Here is a 21,527-nt window from a genome sequence, read left to right on the forward strand (position 1 = left end):
GGAGGAGCAGAGCGGGCGCTTCCCGGCGGAGAGGCGGAGATGGTGCCGGCCGAGGCCGGCGCGGCCGGCAGGAAGCAGCGCGCCCTCGCCCGCAGGAAGGTGGGTCGGTGCGGGGCCGCGCCGGGCCTGGGGCGGGGGTGGCGCGGTGACCTCGGTAACGCGAGTCCTTGCGGTGCCTTCCAGGCCTTTTCCCTGTTCGTCAAAGCCAAGGAGGTGCCGGCCGCGTCCCGGTGTCCCGGCGGCGGAGAGGGCGTGCGGTGGCGGTGCTGCCGGCAGGCGTTCGAGGAGCTGCCCGGCATCCACAGGCACGTGGCTCTGCACCACTCCGGGGACGTCGGGCGGCAGGAGGGGCTGGATGCGGAGCCGGCAGAGGCCGGAGGGAGCCCCGCGGACGGCCCGGCTCCTGCGGGCAGCCCAGAGATCTCCTGGGCGCTCCCGGACACGAGCCGCATTAACCACGATGATCCGACAAGGTAAAAAGCCCCTCGTCGGTTTGCAGGCCCAGGAATGGGCTTTACGTGCCCATCTTTATGCGATCATCTGCCAGTAGTACCTTTTGTGAAATTCAGTCAAGCAGCACTTTTAAAGTACAGAAGTGGTCTTCCCCGATATTCCTTTAGCTCTTTGAAGTCTTTGGATATATTTTATATAAAGATTTACTTCAAAGTATGATCTTACAGGTTTTTTACAGTAATAATAAAAAAGTGCATCTTGCAGTAGGTACACTGCAGGTTTTTTGATGGTAGTTTAGTGTACTTAGGATACTCTCAGAGCTTTATCATCCCATGCTGTTAAAGCTGACCTATACAGGTGCTGCTGGACAGCTTGGATCTGTATGGAAGGAAGGACCATAACAGAAAAGAGCAGAACAGCAGGATATGCTCTGCACATGTTCCTTTTCTCTGCTCATTCAGGTACATTAAGGACTTGTTAGTTATAAAGTAGGTTCAGAAAAACGCTCCTGGCTGTGAGAGAGTACGGCTTGTGCTGCACAGAGTGCAGGCACACACAGTCTCATTAAAGGTTTTGTCCTTTTAAAGTTAGATAGCTCAAGCACTTGAATTTTCAAGTGCCAGTTTGGCAAATTGAGCATTTAATGGGACACCTGTGCACACAAAAATGAGCAATTCTTGTGTCCTGTGTTTAAGAGAGCACACGTAGGCCACTGGCAGAAATGCCCCATGCAGCACAGATAAGTTCATTTTGTACCCAGTCCTGAGAACTAGAAGTGTGGGTGCATTTTTTAGTTCCTTCTCTTTGAAATAAATCAAACCCAGCAGTGCTAATCCTCCAAAGTTTGCTTGATTGGTTTTTTTTCTCCATATAACTGCCAGAACAAGATCGTCTACTTTTTGAATGTTTGCTACTAATAGTATGTTTTTGTTCTTTCAAACCCTAACATCCTTTTTCTATTTGCTTGTCTTTACCATGCTATGGGCAGCAAGGTGGGAGAAGTACTTCTGTATTACTGTTATTGTGAGGTGAAGGATCCAGAGAAACTCTGTGCTTGGCAAAAGGCTCTGTGCCAGCATCTGCATCTCACTGGTAAGGTAAGGTTTTAAGCAATGAGTGTATTATTTAGCAAAAAAACCTATCTTTGCTTACTGCAGGACAATGGGGCATGTGGAGAATTGGGTGTTTTGCACCAGAAGATGCTAATCTGTTACAACACCGTTAAGAGAGGTAGTCAGACTCTGTAAGGTATCTTTAGAATTCTGCCTAAAAGCTAAGGCTACAAAGGAAAAAAAATACAGATAATCTTATATTTGTTTTGGTGCAGGGAACCCTTGGCTGTGCAACGTCCAGCCAGCCTCTGATCCACACACAGTACACGGTGCAGGCCCTATTCTTGCAAAGGTTACCCCATTTCTGTCATTTGAACCATTATACATGGAAGCAGAAAAACAAGTTCTTTTATCACTCATGCTATCAAACAGAAAGTATATTCACGTGAGACCTCCCTGATGCACTTTTAGATAAAGGCAAGGAGACAGAGGTGGCATAATGTGCTGGTTTAAAGGTAAACCAGCAGGGGAAATGAACTCAACTCAAAAGAGAGATTATAAGTCAGAATAACAATTTAATAAAATAACACAATAAGTACAATTATACAGACAAACAATTGGTTTTTACCCACAAACCCCAAATATATAACCCAGCACCCTGGGGCATGAACAGAGTGGTGTTCTTTGGGCCCCCCCTGAGTACAAAGTAAAAGGAGAGGGAAAAACCTATTGGTGAGAGTGCTGTTGCAGTCTGGTCAAGAGTGGTGGTTGCAGTCCAGTCGAGACTGGTGGTCTGCAGTCTGGTTGAGAGTGGTGGCCTGCAGTCCTCCTCTGGATCCCACGAGTGGGGAAAAGGTTCCAAAACTCCAAGTCTATATATTCTCCAGTTCAGGCAGAATGCTCAGTCCTTCCCTCAGAGCGGGGAATTCCACAAAAGGGCATGAGGACAGGGACATCCCCCCCACCTCGCAGGCCTCTACTGATACCAGTTTCTGGGAAATGACATGGAAGGCTATAGAATACACAGTTTTGGGCTACACCCATCCAGTGATGAATCAGTCCCAGCTGTTCTAACTAGGACACATAATCACTGATGTCAACAGAGAGCTGCATACAGGTGTCTCAGTTAGCATTACTAGGCTGCGTTTTGTCCTGTGGCTAAAGGGTACTGCAGGACAACACAGCCTGAAGGCCAAGCTGGATGTGCAGCACTGTGTAGTGTGCAACTGGGCTTGCTCTGCTTCATGGTTACATGTATCCTAACTCCTCGGGGCACGGTGATCTTCCAGCCCAGTAACTACATCAACCTGTAATCCATACTGTCAGGAATTATGTGAGAGCAACTGACATCTTAGACCATACCATGGGAGAACAGTGCTCATTCCTGTACAGTCTTTGTTCTCCTCATTCCTGGCAGGCCAAAAGGATGTGAGTTGCTTAACTAGCTGGCCTCTTGAGGCTGTGGGCAAAGGTGAGTTTTAGCCTCATGAAGCTGATGTTGCTGTGGGGAGAAGGAGGACAACTCAGAGGAGGAGACTCCTTTTGTCTTGTCTTTGACTTGTCTTCCTAAGTAGCTTCTTTCTATCTGCCCATAGTAGGCACCTTCCCTGCTGTACATCAGCACAGGAGATGTGGGGGTGAAATGTCCTGATGCATTCACTTCTTTTTCTGCTCAGCTCTCTTGCCTGGTGGTTGGTATTTTTCTCAAATTTCTTTTCTTTTCTTTTTTTTTTTCATCTCATCTCTGAGGCAGGTACAGCATTGAGCTTCTTAAACACTTGTTTTTTTCCTTGCCTCTTATATTCAGTCTTCCCTCCCTCCCCCTACTTCAGCACTTTTGTTAATTTGTCAGTGCTGAAGATAAAATGACTCACCCTGAAGTTTAATATTAGATATGATATTATGCATATTCACATTTTCTTTTTAGCTGCGTGAGTCATGGGGCACAAACCTATTGTTCTTCCTGAGGCAGACTTCCAGTGGGAATTTTAGTGCTGACTGCAGGATTTGCAGACAGCAATTTCTCTGTTTAGACAGCATTTCTGTTTATTGCACGGACTCTTCTGACCATCTTGTTATGATTCTTTTGAAATGGCTCAGAAGTGATTACTGGGTTTTTCTTCCTATTCACTGTCTTTATGTTCAACTTCAGTATAACCATATTTTCCTTCCTTATTCAGTAGTCTCTTTCCCGAACATACTCTTGTGCCTGCCTTTTTCATCCAGTCATATTTTGCTAATTTCACTGTGATCTGTTTTGCTGTTTCTAAAGCTCAGCCCCAGCTTCTCCTCTTGCCTTCTAGGTACGAGTTGCTTCAGAAGGGATTAATGGGACAGTTGGTGGAAGTAAAGTAGCTACCAGTCTCTACATTGAAGTTATGCTTTCCCAGCCTCTGTTCAAAACATTTTGTGTCAAGAGGATTTCAAGGTATGAAAAAATAATTTCTACCTAGACATTGTTAATGCAGGTCATTTAATTTTAAGAAATAAGCACATTCTTCCTGACAGCATTACCTCTGCTGTAGCACCTCTGCTCTGCCAGCACTTACCTAAGCCAAGGGTTCTTAACCATACCTTGTTTAGATATCTTTGCTGGCTTTTACCAGTGTTAGCAGTTATCATGAGCAGTGACAGCAGCTGCTACAAGCTTTGACAGCTATGGGTGCAGCTGCAAAGCCCCCCATGTAGGTGAATGAGGGAGAGTGCTTCAGCCCCATAATTCTTCAACAAGCATTTTCTCCAGCTTGAGTAGGCATCACGACATACTGTTAGGCAAGGAAAGTATTTCCACACTGTCCTCTTCACCCTGATTTGAGATCCTTGACTGGAAGCCTACTGGTTTAGGTTCGTGGAGGCTTTGGTGTCTGCATAGGTGCATTGTCAATTCCCTGAACTGGATATCTTCTAGAGAAAACACACAGGCGCAGTCAAGAGGTTTCTTCCAACTCCACTTAGTACCTGGCTGGAGTCAGAGGTGCTAACTTCTGCTTGGGCCTGAGCATATGTGCTGGTGGCTGTCCTCAGATGGTGAAGGCAGCTGTGGCTGGTCCACTCTGTGGCATCCTGGTAGGCTTTGGCTGCCCCAGCACTGTAGGTGCTGGTTTCTCTGTGAGGGAGGAAAGCTGTTGCTAAAGCAGAAGCTATTCTTCACACAGTTTTACTTGCAAGGAGAGCTATTTTTTTTCTTTCATAAGCAACCAGACCGAAGGAGTCAGTGAAACTGTGAAACTCAAATTCCACATAGAGCTGCAGTGATGATTCAGTCTTAGCTTTTTAACTGTCTGTTGTGCTTGGCTGAATTTCAGGAGGAATTGCATTAGGTACAGTCATATGTAGATGCTAAAACAGAACAGGGATGGAATTTTACTCTGATTTTCAAACTCTCTGGGCATCAACCTTCATGCATGAGTACATTACAGTATTTTCTGTATTTGCCTCAACCTCAGGATTTAAGTGTGGATTTCAGCAGGAGACACATTTCTTTCTCTCAGCCACCAAGACATTTTCATGTTCTAATGAGTTGTAGAAATTAAAGTGAGTAGGTAATTTTAATCTTGACATCTGGCAAATGTTGGTGAATTGTTTTTGTGTTTGATTACCTAGAGGAGTGCAGGAGGAGCTTACTGTTTCCCAGACCTTCGAGTTGGAGTATTTAAAGAAATTGTACCTATGGGCATTGATCCAAAGATAGTGTCTTATAAAGAAACTGGTAAGTTTATTTGATGAAAACTAAAGCCTCTCACCCAAGTGAAGGGTAAGTGAAGAATAAAGGAATAACGTTATACATTTCCCTCTGCACAATGACCAGGACACAGGAGAAACAGATACTGATTTCTTACTGGTAGTTGACAGCTACTAGTACAGGGAATTTGCTGGCCCAGGTTTTAGTTTGCTAAGTATTTAGCTGCCTCAGAAAACTTAATATTAAATATTAAATTCCCATTTTGTGGGAAACAGTTCAGATGACATCAAACCGTTACCTTGTTGTGGGACAGGGACACACCTTGGCTTTAGTTAAGGAGTAAGTCACTGGACATCTGCTACAGGCAGATGTAAGAGGAAACTATGTATGATGGTTAGGAAAGACATTTCTATGCATGAATATATTCACATTTGTTGTAAGTATTCTGTAGGAGTTTGAGACTGCTCAGAAAATAAATCACATAAAGAGCTCCAGTGCTCTTGTTGGGGTTATCTTGCAGTAAGAACCAAGCTGTATAAAAAGAGCTTTTTCCATGGAGTTGCCTTGTGGATCCAGTGGGCTCTGGTGTTGTGGATGCTGAGAGCTTTTTCTTTTTTAGAAAATGCTAGAATCGCAGTGAAGCTTCCAGTTAAGTATATGCATGTTCCTGTGTTGGGGACTGCTGACTTGGCTCTGCTCGTTTTGAAGCCAAGCTCTTTTACTGCCTTTTGCACTAAAGCAAAGCCAAGTTCTCCATGAGGTCAATGCCACTCCCCTAAAACAGACTGCATTTGTTTTGTGCTACCTGTAGCTGCTTAGCATTGATTACGCCTGATAAGATATTCCTGGCTGTGCAATTGCTATGAGGATGCTTATATAGGTGGTGAGCAGGAGCACAGCAAGTGGCAATTAACAGAGCAGTTTGGGGTTTTTTTTTCCACTGACAGGTTTATTGGTGCCAACTTCTACAGCATCTTTTTGTGTTTTTGGGAAAAGATTATTTTTTATCCCATTATTTTGTAGTTTGTGGGATGTATGTTTGGATATATCTTTCCTTTTTTTTCCCTTTTCCCTCCTATTTTACAGCATTTTATGGAGATGGTTCCTGTTACTCAACCAGGTTGCTGGTAGGGGGTTTTTAGATAAGGTAAGGATTTTGCTGGGGAATTTTTTTTTTTGTTTTCATTACATTGGGAGTCTTAAGTCCTGAGCAACCTGAAAGCTGAGAAACTTTCTGTAAATTGAAGTTGTACTGAAATTAATGCGTGCTTATGGAAATTTTCCATTTTTATCAAGAAGATTCTCTTAAAAATTGCAGTTCTGTGTGCTTCTGCACCTCCAAATATAACGACAGATAAGCAAATGGAAGTGAAACATTTTTCACTCTTTCTTTTACAACAGTAAGAGGTGCCAGGAGGATGCAATAAAAGACCACAGAGACAGGCTTCTGCTACTTCTTTGTCACGTGGGACAGTGTTGTGTTTTCTTTCATTTGCCAATAGGAAGCCAAAGATGGATAAACTTGGCTGATTGAGTTGGGATGAAAAGGCTGTGAACAATCAGAAAATCTTTTGTTTGGAAATCTGAGGAGTGTCTGGATCAGTGCGATCATATGTAACATTGTTTTGTAGTTCTGCTTCTCACGTTTCTTCTCCCTTTCTCTCCCTTATTTTTTTGTGTTAAAGGAATCCATTTATCCCCTCAGGAATTTCATAGAGAAGTAGAACAATATTTGTCTCAGGCCAGTCAAGGACGAAGCGATACCATCTTGCTGGATTGTAGAACTTCTATGAAAGTAAAATAGTAAGTGTTGTTTGCCTGCTTCTTGCCATGTGTTGCAAGTGCTGGGGTGAAGCATGTGCCATTGTGAGGGTGTAACCTTAGAAGAGATGCCATATTCCAGATTGGCTGTACTGTGTACAAGTTTAGTAGTGAATATTAGACACAAGCGTAGAGGACTTGCTCACAACTCAGCCTGGAGCTTGCCTGGCTAAGTGCTTGTACAGCTTGGCAGGAAGAACACAAGTGATCCATACAACATTAGCAGTGAACGTTTCAAGTAAAAGTAGCATAATTTGTAAGGATGTTTTTCCAGTATTTTTTGCCTTGTCCCATGTGTAAAAAAGGCAAGGGCATCCTGCTGTCACAACCACCACCCCTCTGCCTTGTGGTTTGTCCTCTCTCTGACAAACAAGTGCTGTTGTGCTTAGCTCAATCTTTTCTGTTTGGATGAGGAGACATGCTGTGTCCAGAATCCTCCTACAGTTTTTAATGTGTTTTAATGCATAAATGCATCTGAGTAGCTTCCTAAAACGGCCTGCGTGAGATGAGTGTTCTGGGCCAAACGTTTGTTACTTCCTCTGGGTTGAAGCACAGACCTTACCAGTAATACTGCTTGTAACCAGCTGCATGGCCATCTGTTGTTATTGCAGGGGCAGTTCCAGGGCTGTCTGGCTCCAGATATCAGGAAGTTCAGCTATTTTCCCCAGCTACATAGATGAAAACCTGGAGCTTTTCACAGACAAGCGTGGTCCTGATGTACTGCACAGGAGGGATTCGTTGTGAAAGAGGCTCTGCTTACCTAAGGAGCAAGGTAGATGTTGTTCTGAGGCACGAGTGTTGGAGAGTTAAGACTACTCTAAGGCACCTGTCTGTTGTTTTGCTGGTAAATTGTTACTGTGCACAAACTACCTATGCAAGGTGGGGAAATAAATGCCTGTAACTTGTGCTTGCCTCGTGCTGTCTCTCAAGGATGTGGATAGTTTAATGCAGCCTCAGTATAATCTGCATGGTCTAGTGTCACAGCAGTGATTGCTGTGTGAAATTAATTATATAACCTATTTGTTGATAAGAGGTATTTTATGTCCACTCTTAGGAGTGTTTAGGAGGGCTTGACACCATTCTGCAGTGTTTCCACAGATTCTGTCTAGGTTATGCTCTGTGTCATACTGCACAGCTTGAGCATTTCAGAGTGATGAAAATCAGGCCAGTCGTGCTTTCCCACTCTTCTCCTGGATCCTTCCCTCAAGGATCAAGGGAACAGAACACATAAATGTTCTCCAGAGACTTAAACCTTGTTTGTTTTTTCTCTGCTGCGTCAATGTGAACCCTGAGAAATTCTGCTTCTGATAGCAGTTAACTACATAAAAAACAGACTAAGCAGCAGTTCATGGAGGTTTAAAGCATTTTGATCTGTGATGCAGCAAACCTCCCTCAGGTGAGGAGGTACCAGCTTCTTTTGGACTGTACAATTAAATGCCAGCCGGGTTCACGTCAGCACGCCAACGTTGTGGAGCTGCCCCAGTAGTCCCTGATGGCATTGCCTAGGTTGTGGAGTGCACGTGGTGCCATCTGATGGTCATTGGGAAGCTGCTGCTTTTCACTGACCCCTGGCATTTACGACATTTGCTTTGGGAACTCTGGCACACCACCACTGCTGCGGTCTCCTTCAGCTTTTCTGCTACTATGCTTTAAACAGGCAGTGTGCAGAGAGGTTTACCAGCTAAAAGGTGGAATTCACAAGTACCTGGAAGAGTTTCCAGATGGATTCTACAGGGGGAAGCTGTTTGTATTTGATGATCGTTACGCCATTTGTTCCAATGAAGATATCATCTCAGGAGGACTAGATAACGTAAGTGCAGAAGGCTGGAAGCTATTGCAATCATTTCCAGAGGTGTGCAGGACAGGGACAGCCAAACTGGTCTACGTAGTTCTTCCTCATTACTGGTTTGATCTTTTAGTGCTATCACTTTTCATGATGACTATCAACTCTATGGCTTTAACACATAAAACAGAAATGAGAGAAAAGCGGGTCCACTAAAAAGAGTTCACTAAAACCAGAGCAGTGAAAGAAGATCCCCTGCAGAACAGCTGCTGTGATGACGCATTCTCCACCTATGGAGATATATGTCAAGCACCACTGCTGTTGTTACCTGCTTGTTGCCCACAGTGCTGCTCAGACTGTGGTGGCCAACTGACCCACGTTTTAAGTAGTTCTCGTGCTGCCAGCAGTTCTCTGCTCCAGTAATTTCACAGAATATCAACACAGGCTACCAGGCAGTGCAAGAGTCGTGGCACTGTGCATTACAGCCACTTTGTTATTTTCATGCTTTAAAGTTTTCTGTAGCTGGTAGAGTTTCAGTGACCTCTAGTAGAAGTTGTAAGAACATAGCTTGGTCTTCTGGCTGGGATTGCTCTTCAGTTACTGCAGATGAAATGATCTGCTCTCTTGCTGTCAGTTGCCAGATATAACAAATAGATGGAATTTGGTTCTAGCCTTTTTTTTTTTTTTTTAAGGAAGCAGTGCTGTTTTTTCTCTGAGTTAGTTAATTTTTCAAGCATAACTTCTCATTCCTCTGCTGCAATTAGTGTATACATCTTTGAGGGGGCCTGACTTGGTTGTAGAAACAGAACACACTCTGGACACATCACAGCCATCCCTCAGAAGTTTCAAAGGGAAGTGTGGTGGTGCAGCTAAATTGAGCTGTAGCTTTCAGTTAGAGAGTTAAACTTCTGATGTTGTGGAAGGACTCCACCAGGACTGCAAATGGACACCCTGAACAAGCCATTGCTTGTAGATGGAAGGAAGTTCCATGGCACCCCTTGCCAGAGGCAACATTTCTGTTGTACTGGCTTAGTTACCACCTGATATCTTTCTTCTTCTCTTTGCATTAAGAACATTAAGAATCTTTAAATCTGTCTATTCAAAACTAGAGGAAGGACTAGTGAGTACTTTCCTCTTTTCCTGAGAGAAAACAGTCCTAAGTTTTTCACATCAAACCAGAAGTGTAAAAATTAACTAGATTCTAGAAGATCAAGCTAAGCAGGACTTAAAAACCTGGAAGACCAATAGATAGCCACTTAAATGAGAACTGGCAGCCTCCTGGTGCCATGGCAAACCCTCTGCGAGGAGAACAACCGGAGCAGTGTGGGTGTTAACTTTTTCTTTTCCTCCTCCCTCCAGCATGCAGATACTGTGGGCGCTGTGGGACCAGTATAAACTTTGTTCGAGCCAGCACTGCCGGCAGCTTGTCCTGACGTGTCCAAGTTGTTGCAACAAAGGTCTTACAGCTTGCTCGTCCTGTTTGTCAAGAGAAGGAGCTCAAGGTGACTTCAGGGCTTCAGGACAGACACTTAAGGAGGAATGTGAATGCACAAGGAGGACGTCAAGGGTACCTATGGAACTTGTCTCACCAAGGATGCTGGACACAGGAAAAGATTAAGCTGTTTCACTGGCTGATCTGACGCGTGCTAATGTGACGGGCTTCTATAACCAGATCCCTATCTGTTAATCAGTTAGGTTTGGGAATCATGAAATGTGTTGGCTTGGAAAGTCTTGTTCATATGCTGCCTTTAACCTAGGATATGCCCTGAAAACCATCCATTACTTGCCTGTATATTACCAGAGTGCCCAACGCGCCACCAGCACTTACAGGATTCCTCTCCCTGGGACAGCTTGTAGTGTGGCCTTTACCATGGGGATTTGGAGAGAGTATCTGCAGTGTGACAGAGCTGCTCACAATTCAAAGAAACTTAAGGGACATAAGAACAATTCTGTTCTTTTCTTCTGCAGGATATCAATCTGTCTGACCTTCCAGTGATCGTGCATTTGCTCCAACAGCTGGTATTAGGGGTTGCAAAACAGCAGATTGGTCGTGGGTATATGACTAGATTACAGCTGAAGATATTTTCCATGTGCATGCCACCTCCTGCATCTCTTACTTTAGACCAGTGAGAAGCAAGGGGTAGTTATCTGAAGTTGCTGACTTAACTCTTGTGTAAAATGGCTGACGGCAGCTTAAGGACCTTCCTCTTGTAACTGGAGCAAAGGCCCAGAGATCGTTCTGCCCAGCAATACTGTGTGATCTGTAGGATGAACAGCAAAAACCATCCTCATTCCAATGCTTAGTCTCCCTGGGAACTGTTGTTTCCTTCAACTTGTCAGTATATGAAATATCCAGGGCTTGGCTCTGCTTGCACTGAAAAAAACCTGACAGCTTGAAGCACTTTGAAACAAGCACACAAAAAGGGAAGCACAGAGACTGTCAAAATACTGGCATTATGGCACTGAAAGTGATGCATGTGGGCATGAATGTCAGCAACAGCTATAAGGAGGTTGCAAGATCCCTTATCCAGGTTAAATACTTCAAGATTGGGGAGCATTTGGCTTTTTAAACATGGTTGAGTTTTTTAAAGCTGCAAGATATTTATGCAATTTCCAGCACCTGTTAGTGGAGAAATTGTCTTTGAATTTGAAGGAACCTACAGCAAATGAGCTCAGAATACTTTCCCACATGCGCTTTGTGTGCCTGATGCTGTACAATGTACAGAAAGGATTTATTAATAGTGTAGATATGTCTGACTGAAAAATGTCTTTGAGACGCACTGTCATTCTGGGAACTAAACAGCAGTTAGTCATTTGGGGTTTTTGAACTGGCAACTGCTTTTAAAAGCAAGAAACACAGTTCACAGTTCTGCAGTTGCTTAATAGCAGTTAGGGGCTATGTTGTTTTCATACAGCTTGTAACTTTCTCCCACGGTGCTATTAATTCAGTAAGGCCTCAAGGTTTGACTAGCAACTTAGATACAGGGACATTGGTTCTATTAAAGCCCATGGCAAGCATTTCTTCTTGTTTTCCAGTATTGCCATGGTGAAATAATGGTTCAGCAACTGTATTTTGACAATTCCATTAAGGAGGCCAACTTTGAATCTTACAGATACTTCCTTTGAGAATCTTTCTAGGATAGCGCTTAATAGTAAATCTGTGAAAATTCCCAGCAGTAGACACCTTCAGCAGAAGTCTAAGTCAGTACCAGTGTTTCCCCTGAATCTGCCTCCCAGTCTTTGCTGGCCTGTTAACCTCTGTGGTTTTGAGGGCTGGCTTATTTGTGGAGAAGCATGTAAGCTGTACTTGCAGGTCTGTTCTAGCGCACTGATGGGGAGTGTTCCAGCTTGCATGGTATGCTTTATGGTGTTAGGCTAAAAGAACACAGTTTTGTAATTCAGTCTGTCAGCAGGTCTAAGACACTCTAATCAGTTCATAAGGCTGTTCAATATCACCAGTACAGAATGGCAACAACTAGATTTTATATGTAAACTTTTGAAACATCCATGATGATAAATAAGCTTTATGCTTCCATTAGAATTTTTTTAAGTACTGCACAAACACACTTCACCTGTTGTGTTGGATGTGCTTGATTCTGCCAAGGTAAATGCTGAAGCCGAGCCAGTCTGCCACATGGTAGACCTGGCTACAAGGTACAATTCTGCTGAGAGCTCCTGGCAGCTGGAGCATTCTACCTCAAAGGCCGAGGTGAGCCATGAGGCCTCTTCTGGTCCTTGCTGCCCTACGGCAAGGAAGAAGGGTTTGAGATGTGTAGATGGAGTCCCATAAGTCATGTTCCCTCTGCTGCAGAGAACGAAGAGAGGGGTAAGAGACATCCGTAGCCTCCTTCTTGCAAGTTAGCCCCATAGCAGCTCTGTATCCTGTTTTCTGGATTAGTTTGTTGGATTAATACAAGTAAGGACTTGCCATGTGAAATGCTTTGTGGTAGGATCCAGGCATCTCAGTGGTAATGCCTGAGAGAAAGCACATTAGCTCCAGGAGAGGGAAGGAAGACTTCTCAGCAAGACTGGCTGTTGACCTGCCAGATGCTGCAGTCACAAAATGTTTTTTTCCCCCCTTTTCCTGGAGAGCTGCTGGGACAAATAGTGATGCATTTGCTCCTAAATACTACCATTTTGTACCTCCCTTGCTGCACAGCTTAATGCCCTTTCACCACAAGGCTGATGCCTCAGCACTGTCTGTCTCTGCTGCACAGCACTCGGCTGTCGGATGCATCTTGCAGCAAAGCGGCTCTGTGAGGATCAGCTGAGGAACCTGGAATGATCCTGCCAGCTTTATATACTTTTGGGCTGCCATGGATGCTGCTACAGTGAAACACAGGACAAAGTTCTTGTCTTTTTTTTTTCTTTCTTTTCTTTTCTTTCCTTTTTTAAGAGTGGGTTTTTATTGTCATGTAGGAAGAGATGCTGTAGAGCATCTATGGTAGTGCTCCCTATTCTGCAGATGCATCTCCTTGCATATCTGGGTTTCTTAGCACCATCAGGATTTTCCAGGGAAGATGCATCTATGTTCTTCTGAAACTGAGCCTGTACCATGCAAATTTGATGTGGATGGCTTAGCTGAAACTGTGTGGTTCTGATTTGATTGATTTAGTTGGCCATTTTGAAGTCGTGCAGCGCACATGGAAGAAAGGGCTGTCTGCCAGTTCTCTTCATTTTAGTATGTTTTAAGTGTTTTTCTTCTGTAGTCTCTTCCTTTTCTGATACAGAACTTGCCAGGTGGGAAAAGAAGCTGTAGTGAAGCATTTTATATCACACCCTGGCACATCTGTTAAGATCTGAAGAGCAGTGGATATGTTTCCCACATTGCTGAATAGTGTTTCTCTGCTTTGCTGGTCAGAGCTAAACTGTCGGTGGTGTTGCGCACAAGCTCTGAATAAGTCTGGTGGGACTTTTGCCAGTATATGTGTAAAAGGCTGAAAAACTTCACTCTCAACGGAGTTTAAAGGGAGATTTCTATCAAGAGAGAACATTTTCTGAGGCTTGTCATCTGACCAAGATTAAGGCTTCAGTACAGCAGCACTTCTTCCAGGAAACTCTTCCTAGCAAGCGGGATCCCACTCACATTAACAGTGGGAGTTTTGGATGTCATAGTGCTGAGTCCGGTCCACTGCATGTCTGGGAGCTACACAGGCCTGTGGGGAATTCCTCCCAGGCTGGATGACGGGTCTAGACTGACAAAAAGCAGTCAGACCATGTACAGTGCAAGTTCAGAGTTGCGGGATTTCACTTCACAGCCTTTCTAGGGCACAACATTTATTCTTGCATTTATGTGGACATAAGGGACAGCAGTAAAAAGAAACATTCCTAGCAGAACAGAATTTAATTAAGGACATGGTCCATCTAGACAAAACAGCAAAGAGAGAATTTGACTTGTTTTCCAGTGAATATCTGGACAAATGCTTTTAACATAAGGAAACTGAAAGGAGTGGGAATTAAAAGAGAAGGCTCTCATTTGCTGATTAGTTCGGCCATCTCTGTGGGGTTAGAATTTGCATCATATCTCTAAAAGTAACTGTTTTCTTCAGATGTGCATTGAAGGGATATTGACCTGTCCTAAACCAGTTGATTTTTGAGACTCTGTTTTATAATTGGTGGCCTTAAGTTCCATTTATGCCAGGGGTGGAGATCAGGTTTTTTTCAAAGAAACACAGGGATGCATTTGAAACAGCATCTCCAACTAAATGATTCAGCAAATGTCGGTAAAAAATGGTAGTTCACAATTCTTGAAATTAGCCATGTTTCCAGATGACAGAAGTGCTTGTTAAACAATTGCTCCTCTATAGTTACTTGAGATCAACTTGGAAAAAAATAAAGTATTTTTTAATACTTCTATAATTTGTGTGAAACAATTGTATCTTTCACTCATGCATACCACATCCTAACTTTATGAAACACCGTGCAGGAAGTTTATATAAAATTAAGTCCCAGGTTAAAGTCACTTTTACACTGGATGTGCTCTAAACTGAGATTGCATAAAACTGACGGGTTATTATTGGCTCAAATAGTTTCCAACTCTACAGAAAAACATCACCAGTCCTACGGATAAAATCTTCATAAAAACTATAGCTGCTAGTTAATTTAAACTGTTAGTGCATAAAACAGAACCGAGGCACCACAAAGACTCTGTCAGGCACTTAGTGCCTTTAGATTTCCCAGTGTAGCACAGATCACCGGGAATGACCTCCAAAGCCAGGAACTACACTCCAGTTCTGCACTTGGGAAAAATAGGCCCATTCAACTCTGCAAGTCTTCTCTTCCTCACTGAAAAGGAAATAAAGAGGAGTCAGTCATGGCAATGGTAAAATGTGGATGGCAGGCTTGGCTTAACTGCTGTGGAAGGGAGCTGAGAGATGTACTTTCTGATAGGAAAGAAACAGGGCTATTCAGCTTCTGAATTCCTGCTTTAAGCAGCAGGCACAGCCTTACATAGGTTTAAAATCAAGGAAGGTAAGATGAGGTTTCTCTCCCTATGAGTATTTAAGGTCAGAAGCTACTTTTAGCCTTACCTCCCTTATTCTACAGTCAGTTGTATTTCACAGTTTGTCTGTGTAACTGGACTTTGGCCAATGCATCATCTTATGCTACTGATGTAGAAACAGCAGGAGATGGATGCTACAGTTTTTCCTTTGCTAGTTTTTCTCAATCGCCTTTTCAAAATTAAAAAAAAAAATAATTTAAAAAAAATTTTCATTTCTTATCCTAAGCCTCTAGGCTCCAGTCCTCTGATCATGGTTAACACAGTCAAAGCAGTCTCATATCTAGTCTTAAAGCTGATTCACACCTCTGACAGCTACACTCACGACTTTTCAAGAAATGTGTGCAAAGAAAAACAAAAAAAAAAATTTATAAAGAGGATGCAGAAGTCAGCTTATGAGGATGAATGTAAAAGCCTTCATCGTTGGTTCATACAGAACATCTTAGAGAACAGAAGCTATGGGACCAAAACCACATTCTGGTAGCATCAGCTGATGATAAGCAAGAGTATTGGAATGGAGCACAAGGAGAGAGCTATTGCTGACAGGGAGGAAAATAAAGTTTTCCTGTACTTATACATTGTCCATGTGTAGAAGCTGAGATGCTATTGCCAGAGACCATCAGACCCATGAATATGAGCTGCAAACAAGAACCAAATCAGACAAAAAATGCAGTTCTTAATGGTCAAAGAGGCAAAATGCACAGTTGTTAACATGGAAGGCAAGTTGTGAATTAATCTCCTTAACAGCAGGAACAATTAAAATATTAGATTTATATCTTTCAGCTGATTACTTTGAATGCCAGGTGCTGCAGAGTCATTCAGAATCTTGCTCTGTTCCAAAGGACGGGAAATAGCAAGCCCTTGCCAAAGCGCTCTCCAGTGACAGGGAATGCAGCCACAGGCAGAATAAATACACAGTGAACCGTAAGACGGGGGTCTTTGTGTGATCCCTGGAGAACTGGCACATACCTCCGCTGGCTGTGCTTCCTAGGAGACAGGACGGCTGAGACAAGGTTTAGTTTTATTATTGTGTTTAAAACACCAGGTATTGTCATCTGCCCCCAATACGACAGCACATGAGTGCAGCTGATGGGTGTGTCTAGCTGCATTCAGTACTGTTGATGGCCTGCTCCCCAGAGCTCCACAGCAGCCTGCAGCCAAGCATGGAAAGCCTCTGCACAAGCTTTGGCTGAAAGGCAGTTTGCGGACTTGCCACGTTTTGCTTCACAAGCACTTATGATCACTTCATTGAGAGTATAACAGATAACTCAAAGCCATGTGGCTTCCACGTCTCCCTAGAAACAGTTCCAGCTGTTTTCACTGAAGGGGATGGGCTCCCCAAATCCTACTGCAGTCCAAGTTCAACTCTGCTACTTTTCATCTCCTTGTAAAGTGGGAATGAAGTGGAGGAAGACAAGCAGTTGGCAGGCATCACAAGCGCTAGCAGCTCACTTAACCCCGTTGTGCATATGCTGTAGCATAGCTGTACCAAACACATCAGCAGCTCTTGTCTCCTTTCCAACAACACCCACCGTCACTGCAAAAACGCTACTCTTCTTGGAAGTTTTAGCTGCTCAGTGTCTCCAAGTTGGAGCACAAACCCATGTGCCTGGCTGACAGGCAGACTGCATTGAGGAACCAGTTGGTGAAGGCTGCCTCCCTCCTTGAGGGCCAAAGCATCATCAGGCCCTTTAAAGAGGTGGATTCTAATTCATACGCATCTACCAGCGCTTTCATGTGAGCCAGTTCTGCCCTAATCCCACCAGAAATGGCCAATAGGACCTCTCCCATACTTCTGGCTGCAGTCAGCCTGACTCACCTAGGTCGTTGTTATTCATCCTAGCGTTGGAGGCACGAAAGCGGGGGACCCTTGCTGGTGAAATGGTACCCAAACTCAGTAGGGAGGTGTTTTTTTCCAACATATTTGCGATTTCCATTTCTACTTTTGTTGCCCAAGGGCTGGCTACTTTTGAAAACAGAAAACAAAAAAAATCAAGCCGGTCACGTCAGAGGGTGATCAGAGTGAGCACTTCGATCTGTCATGTCCATCCACCTCTTCCCTCCTTCTCTGGACCTGTTGGTTCATTTGACATTCTGACTTGGAGCTGGGTTAAACAAAACAACTGGCCTGTATCTGGTACAACTGAGTGGCTCCAACTCTCCAGCAGACATTCCCACGAGGCCGTTTGCCCAACAGACCTTTTATTTCTTGGACAGATTAACAGCTAAGGGATGTCTGGAGAAACTAGGATTTTGAACTCCAATCACCTGTCCCTGAGCTCCACATAGCTCAGCTGCTTCAACCTCTGGGTTTTCTCATGGAGCTAAACTTGCCACAGCATCTGCACACTCTACAGGTCTCCTTCTCTTTCCGTTGCATTTTAGGAAAAATTTCAGTTTTACTAAGTAGACATTGTTATTTAAGCATCTGTGAGAGCTCAGTGCAAGGCATGATATTGGACAGGAACATCACCGTTCTCCGGGGCAGCACCAGGAACATGGGAAGCTGCTTGCACTGCTGCAGCCTTTGTTAAATACTGTGTGGAGTAGCAGATACCACCCAGGAACTGCAGCAGAAACAAGGGGCCTGAGAGCTGCCAGCCTCTACCCTGACCAGCCACTGAGTTCCCTCAGCCAGGACACGTTCCCTTGCCCAGAGCTGTGCACTCGCCTTACCTGGTGTCGATGCGCAGCTCTACAGCGATGTGTTGCCCTGGCGCGCCTCGACACTAGCCAGGATACCTGACCCAGAAATGAAATTAGATTCCACATTCAGGCTCTTCAGCGTGTTATTGACCTTCAGCATTTCTGCCAGGGCCTGTGGGCAGAGGTGGGCAGGAAGAATGGGCAGTCAGACAGGCAGAGGCAGAGCACTCCAGGGCAGCAGGGGGTTCAGCTCCCCTCACCTCCAGGAGGGCTCCAGGAGGGTCCTGCATGCTGAGCAGTTTCACTACTGCCAGATGGAATGCTCTGTGCAGAGTGAAGGGCTTCCCCACTGCTGCAGGGGGATTCTTGCACATGAGCATGCTGGAGGCCACAGCAAAACCTTGTACAGACAAATCCGTAGGGCTACCCCAAAAGGTGACAGTCCCACCAGCAGCTGCCCCGTGACAACCTCATGTGTCCCTCTTCTAAAGTCAGCATGGTGATGGCAGGGATGCTGGCCAGCATTGCCCTGCCTCCATTCTGGTTGGGTCCGTGCCTGCACTGCATGGAGTTGAGATGTCCCCCATTACAGCAGGCAGAGAGAGGAGCATCTATCTTGAGCAAGGGGTTCTCCACATCTAAGGTGTCTCCCCAAGTGGCAGCACATCATATTAATGACTTTTGCTTCCCTCAGAGGGTAAGACCAGAAGTGGGCTGGAACACTCCCAACCCCCTGACCTGATCAGATGATCTCATTTCTTACAAACTGTATGGGAAGATTCATCTATGGTATGAAAGAGAAGGAACAGAAGGTGATGCCCAAGTGGCAGGGCTGACCTGCACCCACAGCACTTGGCCCCCACAGGTCCCCTAGCCCTGTACAGTGCCCCTCGAGCCTCAGCACCAGTGCTGCCTGCCAGGCTTCCTCCTCAGTCCAGAGTGCCTGAAATAATGTGAGGGCAGTATTCACTCTCCAAAAAGGCTTTTTTTCTAACAGGAAACTGGTGTGCACAAGTGTGTGTGGAGGTAGGTAGGGGTGACTGGGTGAATAAGATCAAAAATTAACTGCCACAGTGCTGGAGAAGTATGCAAAGATACAGCCTGGAAGGTAGCATGAGGGCCAGGCAGAACACTCAGCACCTCTCTGCATGCCCACTGATATGCAGGATCATGCCACAGCAGCCAGAAAGAACCATTATCAACTACAGAGGACACATGAGAGTCCTCCTTCTGCACACATCTGCACAAAGGAATATGAGAAAGAGAGCTGGAGCAGACGTGTGCAAGGGGAGGAACAGGGTGTGCACACAGCAGCACACAGCTTTGTACCAACAGAAAGAAACCTCCAGAGAGAGACAGATGACAAAACTGCTTTTAGAAAATGCCACTAGGGAGTCAGTTCTTGTCTCATGCTCCTTTTCTGGGAGATCCTTGAGGACCAAATATGAGACTGAATGGGATTGTGCCCTGAAATCTCTGTAGTTGAAAGATGAAGTGAAGGGACCAATGCCTGTCAGTTGCTGACTTTCAGTAGTGCTCCTGAAACTGAAGCACCTGCACCAAACGCCAGAGGTGTGGAACGTGCCAAACATGACATAAGGTGCAGAACCAGTCAGTCAGTCAGTAACTCCAAAAACACCTTGCCTGAGACAGCTCCTGTCACAACACTAAGATGATGAGCCCACAGCACTACAAAAGCAACAGGATCGTTGCTCCCGTGTCCCAACTATACTGAACTTCTTCACATAGGTGTTGTTCTTCAGCGCTTCCGCAAAAGCCTTTAGAGTCGGGATGGGAATATTCTGTAAAAAGAAATGCAGACAGCCTGTGTTAGGCCATCATCTGTATGAAGGAACCATGCAATACATTTAAAGATACTTCTAATTTCTCATCGAGGTCAAATAACCAATGCACTGAAGTAATTCAGGAAGGGGTTGATAAGTTCTCTTGCTATAATCAGTGTGGTCTGAGGAGCATGACAATGCCTTCATCCTGTGTTGTGCTCTGCTAAAAGCTCATTGCCTTGATTTGAAGCCACATCTCTGCTGTTTGATTTAATTGCCCAGAAACTCAGCTATGTAGGAACCACAGGTGTTGTGGGGAGGTAACCAAGGTCTATGAGGCTACAGAGTAATGCTCCTGTGCTTCCTAATACAGTGACAGCACTGAGTAACATTCATTGTCTTATTCAGAAAAGTTCCCCATACAGGGCCTGATCTAGAAAGGCCTGAAAGGATCTCCTTAGAACACAAACCAGACACCTCTGACTGCTTATACAGCATCTTTCAGGCTAACATTTGCCATGCTAGGTTCTCAGCAGAGAAAAAAAAAATCCATGCTGCTATTCTATGTTCCTTCAAAATTAGTATTTTTCACTTATCAAGCACTTTAGATACCCTTTTCAAATGCACAAATTTTCAACTAACATTGTAAGTGGTATCCCTCACCTTGGACTTCTTGCCACACCATTTGGATCCCACCATGTGGAATCACCATAACACAGAACCCAGCAGCTTACAATCTCCACTGTCACTCCTCAGTTCTCCGGACCACGTCCCAAAGTCATGAGTTCAACACACAAAAATAGTGCCTGCCTGCCTGCCAGACCCTCAGCCTTGTGTCCTCAAGGGACAGGGTCACCAGCCAAAATCAAATACATGAAAGTAAAATATTTTTGTATAGAAAGGTGCAGGTAGTGTGGCAAAAATGTCTTTAATGTGCACATGCAGTTAACCATGTTCTTGCTGTTTGGCTATGCCATCATTCAACAGGCCCCATGGAACAGAAATGATATTTTCAGTATGTGTATGTGTTCCAAAGGCAACATAAGAAGTGGTACTATGTCCTGATTTGCTTTCTACGAGAAGTAAAGAGCTCCACAAAAGGGATGGGTGGGAGATGGACAGGACCACCTGCAAGAAGGGAGGTTTCTTCATATTTTCATGGTAAGTGTCAGGATTGTGAAGACTTCCCCCCCCCCCCATTTTATAACATACATAAACAGCCCCTCCACCAAATATGCCTGACTGAATCATCAAAGAAACCTACATGTCTTTAGCCCGATAGCCTGAGATGCATCTCTCCAAATTTCCCTCAACACAGCTCCATCTTCCAGGCTCTTAAAGGAGTCCTTTTGCTACCAACCCCGTGCCTTTGTCCCAGGTAACAATCCCTGTTGCCCACAGGGATGGGAAGCACTGGTGTTTCTTGTCGGGCTACACTCAGTGTTGTGGTACAAACTGTGCAGCAAAACAGGCTTGGTCTCTGCCTTCTGTGTATCAGATGTTCCAGCCTGTTATTAAGAGAGAAGGGCAGAAAGGAGCAAATACCATAATATTGTTAAGGTTGACTTCCTCAAGATCAGGATCATTGCTTTGTATTCGTTTCAGAGTTTCCTCCACATCTGTTGAGTTTGGTTCCTCATCAGGAACTGGTTTGTACTGTGTGGGCTTAATCACACCTGCAAAGTGAAAAGCAACACATATGAAAGCAAAAGCACCCTGAGCAGCAGTATCTTTTCTTTGGATGTGTTTCCTCCTCTTCCAGAAGCAGAGAAGGAAGCACGGGAGATAGAAGAATGACCTGACAAAC

At 44.6% G+C, this 21,527-nt stretch overlaps 2 protein-coding genes across 2 annotated transcripts in view; one reads left to right on the forward strand and one right to left on the reverse strand.

Annotated features, from left to right (window-relative positions):
* Window positions 1-14,650, forward strand: TSTD2 (thiosulfate sulfurtransferase like domain containing 2). Its single transcript, XM_032676333.1, is given in 16 exon segments — window positions 1-99; window positions 184-473; window positions 1,442-1,550; window positions 3,809-3,902; window positions 3,905-3,933; window positions 5,109-5,214; window positions 6,873-6,965; window positions 6,968-6,990; window positions 7,620-7,667; window positions 7,669-7,716; window positions 7,718-7,780; window positions 8,666-8,801; window positions 10,148-10,165; window positions 10,168-10,265; window positions 10,267-10,297; window positions 10,300-14,650. Coding segments are annotated over 16 exon segments (1,356 nt in total). The 5' UTR covers window positions 1-39; the 3' UTR covers window positions 10,410-14,650.
* Window positions 14,614-21,527, reverse strand: part of TMOD1 (tropomodulin 1) — a 25,155-nt gene continuing 18,241 nt past the window's right edge. Inside the window, 8 exon segments of the mRNA XM_032676334.1 lie at window positions 14,614-15,076; window positions 17,110-17,236; window positions 17,238-17,256; window positions 17,967-17,988; window positions 17,991-18,108; window positions 19,630-19,650; window positions 19,652-19,738; window positions 21,266-21,396. Coding sequence (XP_032532225.1) covers window positions 15,012-15,076; window positions 17,110-17,236; window positions 17,238-17,256; window positions 17,967-17,988; window positions 17,991-18,108; window positions 19,630-19,650; window positions 19,652-19,738; window positions 21,266-21,396 — 590 coding nt within the window. The 3' untranslated portion in view covers window positions 14,614-15,011.

The sequence above is a fragment of the Chiroxiphia lanceolata genome, chromosome Z (assembly GCF_009829145.1).
Source record: "Chiroxiphia lanceolata isolate bChiLan1 chromosome Z, bChiLan1.pri, whole genome shotgun sequence".
NCBI lineage: Eukaryota > Metazoa > Chordata > Aves > Passeriformes > Pipridae > Chiroxiphia > Chiroxiphia lanceolata.